At 33.0% G+C, this 10,188-nt stretch overlaps 1 protein-coding gene across 1 annotated transcript; it reads left to right on the top strand.

Moving 5' to 3' along the window:
- Nucleotides 1-4,818: 4,818 nt before the first annotated feature.
- Nucleotides 4,819-6,653, top strand: LOC139892967 (gibberellin 20 oxidase 1-A-like). The gene is made up of 3 exons (XM_071876098.1): nucleotides 4,819-5,444; nucleotides 5,540-5,861; nucleotides 6,060-6,653. The coding sequence occupies exons 1-3, from the start codon at nucleotides 4,885-4,887 to the stop codon at nucleotides 6,321-6,323; spliced, it is 1,146 nt and encodes a 381-aa protein (XP_071732199.1). The 5' UTR covers nucleotides 4,819-4,884; the 3' UTR covers nucleotides 6,324-6,653.
- Nucleotides 6,654-10,188: the final 3,535 nt, after the last annotated feature.

Genomic DNA, 10,188 nt, shown 5'->3' with positions numbered 1-10,188 from the left:
TAGCTAGTTTTTAGTAGTATCTATCTTAGCTTTTATTTTCTGGAGGATATCCCGGCGAGTCCCTGCGATCTCGGGTAGATTTCTTCAGCCTTTTCAGGTTTTTATCCGAAACGCTTGTCTAATTAATTAAACATGTATCGTTATCATTTATGTTTAATAATGCATTCTGATATTTCCATGCTAGCTTAATAAATCTGTATGTTACCATGATAGAAGTTTGGGTTAGCGTAATTATGTTAAATTAGTACGGTTACTATTGTTGTACAGAATCTGTAAACCCGATAGATTAGTATGCTAGCATCTTAAAGATTGACCAACCTAGGTTGTGATCAGGATTTGTCCATCTATATGAACTTAGCTACTTCATAGGATTAAGACCCCTGGTTATACTGTACCTGAAGATTCTATGAACACGGTGTGGCCGGAGTTCCCGAGAGGCATCTAATGCGCTTTTAGGACACGGAACTTAGGAATTGAGACATGAATGACATAGTATGCCTATTGATTGTTCCAAAGAGACCTCTTAGGAGCTGTTAAGATCTAATTAATGCCTTAACTGTGTGATCCAAACCTATTGCATGTTCTTGTTTGGTTGTTGCCCTAGGATTAAGTCATATCAACTGTTTAGGTATCTATTAGGTTTCTATCTACTTTACTATCAGTATATCAATTGTAATGATGTATAATGTTTAGATTGGTATGACCTCATTAGTATGATGAAATGGTTGTTAGTTTACATTAATGTTTTGTCAACTTGACCCGATGGACTCCTTCCGTTTGTGATCACTGTTCACTCAACACGGCACGTTGTTATTAAGTTAACTAGACTGATAGCGAGGGTTTGGATTAGAACTCAACTCACTAATAAACCTAGTGCTTTATTGAGGATAATCTCCGAGGTATAGTTACCTTTCAATTATACAACCAAGTGACATACTTTTCATTACTCAATGAGAACTTCGAGAGTCTAGAGATAAGTAGGTCTGTGTAATTGGCTCATCTAATCAGATCTACACCATTCTAATCATAGCTTTAATATAAACATAATTACCTTTCCCTAGCCCAAACTGATATCTTGGTCAACATTTCCCTGATCTGCATACTCCGGATATCCCTCCATTACCTTTACTTTTCTGTAACTAGGATTATTAGCTTAAAACCAACTACTATCTTTTATCTAGGTAATTTAACCAAAGACAATTATCCACTTGATCTTCAATTCGTTAAACCATTCAAAAACACGACCCTAAGTTAACTTACACCTTCTACCTTAGAAAATTAAAAGTAAATTTAGGGCCCGCAAAATATAAATACGAAACCACTGTTCTTCCTCTCGATTAACTGATTCTGACGCCTTGCGGCCTAACGACACCGCATAAATAAAATCGTCCATTTCTGTCATATCAACATACTGTAGATGAATGGTGTCGGTGAAAGAAAGAATCAAACATTAATCGAAACTGCAAGGATGATGCTTAATGATTCTAATATGCATGTTCAATTCTGGAGTGAAACAGTTGCTAATGCATGTTATACTATAAATCGAGTTTTGGTGGATAAGAGACTCTACAAAACATGTTATAACCTTTTATACGGAAGGAAAGCTTCTATCAAATATGTTGAACCATTTGGAGTACCACGCACGATGAGAAGACAAAATACTGAGAGCAAATTCACTCCAAAAGTGGAGACTGGTGTATTCTTGAGATATATCACACTGAATAAAGGGGTCTTTAACAATTCATCCAAATGTGTAGATGAACGGTTTGAATTTGATATCCAGAGAAATGCTGCTCCAAGACCTAGGGAGACATATGAATGGATCTTCAACTATGATGAACTTTATGAAACCTTCGGTCATAAACCAGAATTTACTGAGGAAAAGGTTGCTGCACAAATGTTTCTTGATATGCAAAATGAATATGTTCTTAATGCATTTGTACACTATCATGTTCCTATTCTCATTTCAATACCCGTACCAGACACAACGGTTATCTCTTTTCCTGTTATCCAAGATGATCATACCGAGGTACAATAGATCTTACCAACTCATGCGGAATACTTCTCTACCGATTCTGACGAAAAATATGTTGACGATCAAGTTATTGTTCATATTATGGATTACGATGCTGTTAATATACCACAAATTTTTTAAGTTCCCGCACATCCATTTGATGAGCTTAACCCTAATTCAATACATTCATGAGAGGAATTAGCCATAAAGTTCTTAAACAAATTCTATCCACCTTCCCTACAATCCTATTTAAGAAATGACATCACAATCTTCTCTAAAAAAAGAAGGCGAGTCATTGTGTCTAGCATGGAATAGAGTAAAGGTGATGCTTAAAAGATGTCTGAATCATTCGTTAAGTTGGGCAGACATAATCTGCACACTTTACAATGGTTTGACCAAGAAGAAATTCTACAATTTGCGCGACTTGATGTAAGGAAGCTAGTTGCTAAACCCCAAGGTGAAAATGTTATCGACCTAAAATGGGTGTTTAAGTGTAAACGAGATGATCAAGGGATTGTCGTACTAAATAAGGCATGGCTCGTGGCAAGAGGATTCCAACAAGATTCAGATCTAGATTATGATGAAGTTTTCGCTCCGGTTGCACGACTGGAAGCTATCATAATCATCCAAGACTATGTCGCATTCATGAAATTCACTGTGTTTCAAATGGAAGTAAAAAGTGCTTTCTTATACGAGAATCTTAATGAAAGAGTGTATGTTAGTCAACCTCTCGATTTTGTTGATCACATTCATCCGAACAGGGTGCATGTTCTAAAAAAAGATCTCTATGGACTTCATTAGGCCCAAGAACCCCAGTTATCTAATTGAAAAGGGTTACAAACGAGGGACAGTGGATTGTACTCTCTTCACAAAAGAGAAGAATGGTGAACAAGTGGAACAGACCGAAACATGCATATTATTTACATTTCTACAAATCAGCAACTCATTGATGAGCTTGAAGACGTTATGCACAATTAATTCGAGATGAGCAACTTAGTTCCATTGCATTACTTCATGGGTTTGCAACTGGAACAGACCGAAACATGCATATTTCTCCATCAGACTAAATATATCAACAAATATTGACTCGATTCAGCATGCTTACAGAGTGACCTACCATGACTCCCTTAACGGTGAATTATGGGATATCAACTTAAAGTGGAATTAGTCAGCTCGTAAAGAAGATCGGAAACTCAGGTATTTCAAAGAGAAAAAAAACTTCGTATATAATCTCATGCCTAAGGATGTCAATGGATCGAATGATGTCATATCCACATCCACACCCACATCCATTTAGTTTTTATTCATCCATATCCATTTAATTTAAGTTCGTCCGTCCATATTCATATCCGCTGAATTAAGTGGGTTAATGGATATCCTTTGGATATTAAATAAATTGTAAATATAACGACGAATTGACAAGAAATGTAGATTATAACAAATGTAAATGTATAATCTTTATATTTGTAGTTTATTGCACATGTTTTGATTGTAATTTATCTCCGATTGTGACTTTAATTGAGTAAAAAAACGTTACAATATAAGTAAATTTGTATGCTAATAATAATCTGAATGTATAACGATAAGTAAATTTATATGCTAATAATAATCTGAATGTATAACGTTTAATATTATTAGTAATAACTAGTTGTGGAACCCTCGCTTCGCGACAGGGGTTTAATTTTCAATGTATTTTATTGCGTTTAGTTTGTAAAATTATTTCGTGGCTAACGATGATGTCGTTGAAGCGCAATTCGAGTCGAACTAAAAGCTATAACTCATCAAAGATTTAAATGTTATTTTAAATTAATAATATACGTGCATCTCCGCGTTTCGCTATGGAATTGTTGACTTTTAAAAATTTAACGCAATTAAGTCGTTATTTTGTGGAGAAAAATATAAAGGAAACAAAAAATAAAAATAAAATTGTTGTAACGGGTAGAGAAAAATATAAAGGAAAAAAAACTACAGTAAACGAACCGAAAAAAATTGCTACAGTACCATTGCTACAGTGATTCCGTTGCTACAGTGATTCCGTTGCTACAGTGCTAACGGGCTACAGTGATTCCGTTGCTACAGTAAAATAGGTAAAAAGACGAAACTGCCCATGATACTATTCATCATTTTTGTCTAATAGTTAATATGGTAATTTAGTAATTGTAACTTTCATAACCCGTATTTTCATTAATAATTTAAAAGTTTTGTAGTTTATATGTATATGCGTATTGATATGTAGATGCATATGCATATATTTTAGTACGTATAAATTTATTTCAGGTTATAATAGATATATCCATAAATAATAAATTGTCATATATGTAAAATTCAAGAAATATTTAGATAATTCATATCCATATCTATATTCATATTCATTACTCGTTCATATACATTATTCATATCCATTATAAATAGATTGGATCGAATTGATATATGAAATATCCATTTTATCCCACCTCATGCCCTCGCAATTAGATAGCACCTCATTATTAATTAAGTCAATAATAATAGTAATGACAGATGCAATCTAAGCTTACCTTTATTTCAATTTATTATTTTGTAGTGCATAGAAGTGCCAAACTATTTTACTAAATTAATCCCTCTTTTGGAACAACACAAACAAAGTTAAAGTTAAAACACTTAAAAAATTCCATGATATTTCTATCTTATTTTGTTTCTTTCTGAGTATAATTTTACACCAAGTTTAGAGGGGGCCCTATAAGATTCCAAACAGGGAGGTTCACCAATTACCCATATAAAACGGCCTTTGACGTTTCTTTAATCCCATCCCTCAAACTCATCTACTCTTCAATATTACTTCTCTTTCTTTCCTTTCTTTTTCTTACTCAAACTACTGAAACATAACTAATGCAATGGCAATAGGATGCATGATCAACAGTCCCTCATATATGTCATCCCTTAAGGAAGAACACATACAAGATCAACAAAAATCTTTCGTTTTCGATGCATCGGTCCTACAACACGAAACAAACATACCCAAACAATTCATATGGCCTGATCACGAGAAACCAAACTCCCAAAAAACCGAGGAGCTTGAGGTTCCTTTAATCAACCTAGGAGGCTTCCTTTCTGGACACTCACGTTCAGCTAAGGAAGCCTCTAGCCTCGTTGGCAAGGCTTGTCAAAAACATGGATTTTTCTTGGTAGTCAACCATGGAGTTGATGCAAACCTGATCTCTGATGCTCAAAAGTACATGGACTTATTCTTTGAGCTTCCGCTTCCAGAAAAGCAAAAAGCTCAAAGAAAAGCCGGTGAAAGTTGTGGCTATGCCAGTAGTTTCACCGGACGGTTCTCCTCTAAACTTCCTTGGAAAGAGACACTCTCTTTCCGATTCTCTGCAGAGAAGAACTCATCCACCTTAGTTAATGACTACTTCATGGACAAAATGGGTGAAGAATTTATTCGTCTCGGGTATGTTTCAAATAACATGAACATCTATATTTGAAAGACATACAAACTATTTTTTTTGCTACCATATGCTAACTCATTTTTATTATTAATTACAGGGAAACTTATCAAGAATATTGTAATGCCATGAACAGACTTTCTCTTGGGATCATGGAGTTATTAGGAATGAGCCTTGGTGTTAATCGCGCTCACTATAAGGAATTTTTCGAAGAAAATAACTCAATTATGAGACTAAACTACTATCCACCATGTCAAAAACCAGACCTTACCTTAGGGACAGGGCCTCATTGTGATCCAACGTCTTTAACAATCCTACACCAAGATAACGTCGGAGGACTTGAAGTTTTCGTGGACAACGAGTGGCGTTCCATAGCACCTAATTCAAATGCTTTTGTTGTCAACATAGGTGACACATTCATGGTAGTTACTCAATCTCTTGGATCATGATGTCTTTTGGTTTATTTGGCACTATACATGCATGGAGCCCTAATTGGACTCTTTTTTTTTTTTTTTCTTCCAACTTGCACTATTTTGTTGTTATTTGGCTATTTTGGCTTTTCTGTTAACTAAGCATTGTGTTCACATTTTTCTTATAGAATTATTATTACTTGTTTTCAGGCACTTTCAAATGGAAGATACAAAAGTTGCTTACATAGAGCTGTGGTAAACAATAAAAGTCCTAGAAAATCACTTGCTTTCTTTTTATGTCCAAAGAATGATAAGGTGGTGACCCCACCAGAAGAATTGGTGGACGAAAATAACCCTAGAATATATCCAGATTTTACATGGTCTACCTTTCTAGAGTTCACTCAGAAACATTACAGAGCTGACATGAATACCCTCCAAGCTTTCTCAAAATGGGTTCACCACAAAACTAATTAATTAATTGAATATTAATTAATTGCAATCTACTCTTTCTTTGGAATTGAACCAAACCAAGAAGCAGACAATGAAAACAAGAGGGTTAAGTAAATTAGCTAGTGATTGCATGAAGATGATCATTTTGCATGCTTTCTTGAAAGTTAACAAATTAAGGGAGCAAGCAGTTACCGTTAAGGAGCCATGGCATGCAAGATTTTAGTGAAATCTTCATGGGTACTAAACTAGCTAGGAATAAAGAGAAGCATATAAATGAGTCAATTTTGTAATTTTCTTTTGGACTATATGTAGATGTAGAAATGCTTATTCACTTATCATTTGTAGCACTACGTACCGTAGGTAGTTGTTTTAGCTTTTAGTTGTATATATATATATATATAATTTGTTGAGTACTCCGTAAATATCAAAATCTTCGTATGGGGCATCCTATGCTTTTATTGATCTACAACTCGGTTAACAAGTTTTTATATCCTCTAGCCCTCCGCTTTCTCCTGGAAATTGTAATAAATCCATATAACCATTCTCTTGGGAATGTTGTTAACGATTCTTTACCCAAATAACTTATGCAACATATAGGCATATTGAGGTTCTAATACTCTTAAATCAATTGTAAATAGATGAAATATGTATAAAACATAAAGTCTAATCTTCAACCAGTGGAGCAAGTACGAATGTTAAACAAAAGAATCTTTCACAGAGTAATGGAGCTCAGTAACAAAGAAGAAAACACACTCAATACTCACAATTGTTCACAAAGAGATGAATAAAGATCGCACACTAGTTAGATAAATGTCAAGTGAATAACATAATTCTTTACATATTAAATTAATCTTAACAATAAAATGTCTATTTTAGTCATTTTACCGAGTAGGTGTTTGGATAATTTTATTTATTCAAACACTAAAAGCACTTATTATGTTATTATTGCGATATCAAAATTCATAATTTAATACAAACACTATCATCTACCCCACTTTTTAGAATAGTTGATTATTTGATTCTAATTATTCAAAATGCGTAATCAGTTTTAAAATTGCAAATTCGAACATTCCTAAATCAAGATATATTGCAACTTTTGATTCATGAAATCACGTAAATCAATCAATATTTAATACCAAATCAGAGTAAAAACATATTACATAAAAATGTCCATGGTATGCATTAAAAGCAATCGAACATGTAGTTAACTTAAGTTTAAGTAGCCCAACAAATAAATGCTTATGAAATAATTCATTTGAAAATTAATAATAGTAAGTTTTTACTAGTTTTTGTAATAAATATTATACGATAGATAGCGGTACAAGTGAAAAACATAATTCTTTACATGCTAAACCAAACTTAACAATAACATGTCTATTTTAGTCATTTTACCGAGTAAGTGTTGGATAATGTTATTTATTCAAACATCCAATAAACTGATTATCTAATTATTGCGACACAAACTGCATAATCTAATTCAAACACTATTCGTCTACACCATGTTTTACAATGACTGATTATTTGATTCTAATTAATTAATCAAAACGATTAATCAGTTTTCAAAACTCAAATTTAAACACCCTAAATCAATATATATTGTAACTTTTGATTCGCGAAATCACATCAATATATAATACCCGATCAAAGTAAAAACAACTAGATATAGTTTATAACAGTAACTATTTTCTGCTCAAAATAACCGATTACACAAACATCTTCGACGTCAAAATGGTGCAGAAGTGGTAGAAGAATGACCCGTGTCGGTATTTTCTCTTCCTTTTCTCAATGCTTCATGTATATGTACTACTCATTAAAAACCTATCTCGTTTGATCTATCTCTTTCTTGTTAAAGGTGGACTCACGTCACCTTCACTCTAGTTGATTTCATCAACATTTGTAGAAGCTCCAATGACTCAAGCCATCACAACTATGATTGCATCACCTCACAGAATTCATAGTGTAGGCCAGCACACGGAAGATCATTTCTCAACATGTTCATCCGTCATTAACAAAATTTTTGTTATTGCAATGCAATGTAACAGTAACTTTATTTGTTAGAAGTTTGTTAGCTTTCTGTTACAGTAGTTACTAGCTCATTAGTGTGATGACCCGGAAATTTCGACTAAATTTAAACTTAATCTTAAATGATTAATGATTTCGACACGATAAGCAAAGCCTATGAAGTTGAATCTCAAAATTTTGAACTATTCAATTACCCTTCGGTTGTTCTCAACGATTCGCGAACCATTATATGTAAATAGATACATATATATACTATAACTTGAAAACGTAACAAAGTTTTAATTGCATGATACCATACATTAAACTTATTGGTATATATATCTATTTGAATATATATGATTTCAAGTTATTTAGTAAACGATAGTAACATTCGTTTATTGATTCGATTGATATTTAGATAAGTTAACTAAAGCGTTTAAGATGAACCAGTAAAACACTAATTTGCTACAGTGTTTTCAAATTGCAACATTACTCAAAATGTAACAGTGTTTTCGAAAATCACTATTTGCTACAGTGAAATTGACTTTGCTACAGTGAATTGCTACAGTAAAAATTGGCTTTGCTACAGTAACTTTGCTACAGTAAAACCCTATTTTAAAATGTATTTTAACAAATAGCGAGACAATGATTTATAGAAGTAAATGACCAAAACACTCAAATGTATAAGTTATAATTTGAGTGATATAATTTAGGGATAATTTAAGTTTATATTGTGACAAAGGTACGAGTCACAAAACGAAAAGTACTAGTTTTCTAAGCGTACGAAAATGCGTTCGAGAAACCGGAACCGGGACATAAGTCGAGTGATGACGTACGACTTATCGGAACGAAAATTTCAAATCAACTATGCACGTGAATTTAATATAATATATAATTAATTATATAAATTATATATATTATATTAATATTTAATTATGTCGACGAACTACAAAACAAATCAAATTTGAGCTGTCATTTAAGCTCATGCGATCGCATGAGCATACCAAAGAAACTCCATGCGATCGCATGGAGGCTGGATCCAGAAAACATCTATAAATTCAGTCGAATTCGTTCCATTTTTTTTCACATATATTACTCCGTATAATATTTATTATTATTATTATTATTATTATTATTATTATTATTATTATTATTATTATTATTATTATTATTATTATTATTATTATTATTATTATTATTATTATTAATCTTATTATTTTTATTATTAGTGTTATTATTTTTGCGATACAAAAATAATAATGTACATAAAATATTACGACGGAGTGCTGTCCAAGTAATTTTCAAAACGAGTTTCCAAGCGAGCTAGAGCTAAGGAAAATATGGGTTATTACCAAGGAGGTTATGGGTAATGTTCGGGGGTATTTTTGTGAAGCAAACCTCGTGTTTATCATCTCCGATGCGTCTACGTGCTTTCCTACAATATTGTATATCAATATTAAACAGTGAGTTTCATAAGATCCCTTTTACTCTCTACATTTTTGGGCTGAGAATACATGCAAATGCTTTATTAACCGATATACAATATTTATATGTGTGAGTTTCATTTGCACCCTTTTTAATTGCTTTTGCAATCTATATTTTTGGGCTGAGAATACATGCACTTTATTTTAAACGCAATGGATACAAGTACATACTAAATTCTACACTGAGTTTGAACCGAAAATCCCTTAGCTTTGGTAACTAGTAACTGCCGGTTATAAGAACTGGTGGGCGCGAGTAGTTATATATGGATCCATAGGGCTTGATATCCCCGTCCGAGCTAGAGCACTAGCCTTTTAACGGACGTATGCTATTTGAGAAGCGTACACGTTGGTTTGCGTGTATTATTAAGATGATTATACAAAGGGTACAAATTATATATACGTTA

Source organism: Rutidosis leptorrhynchoides, chromosome 2, assembly GCF_046630445.1.
Source record: "Rutidosis leptorrhynchoides isolate AG116_Rl617_1_P2 chromosome 2, CSIRO_AGI_Rlap_v1, whole genome shotgun sequence".
NCBI lineage: Eukaryota > Viridiplantae > Streptophyta > Magnoliopsida > Asterales > Asteraceae > Rutidosis > Rutidosis leptorrhynchoides.
This window is presented reverse-complemented; position numbering and strand designations above follow the sequence as displayed.

What these genes read in the sequence shown, in the direction of transcription:
- LOC139892967 (XM_071876098.1), top strand. Translation starts at nt 4,885, where the DNA reads ATGGCAATAGGATGCATGATCAACAGTCCCTCATATATGTCATCCCTT. An exon ending in GAAGAATTTATTCGTCTCGG is followed by an intron (nt 5,445 to 5,539) that starts GTATGTTTCAAA and finishes TATTAATTACAG; the next exon opens with GGAAACTTATCAAGAATATT. An exon ending in ACATAGGTGACACATTCATG is followed by an intron (nt 5,862 to 6,059) that starts GTAGTTACTCAA and finishes ACTTGTTTTCAG; the next exon opens with GCACTTTCAAATGGAAGATA.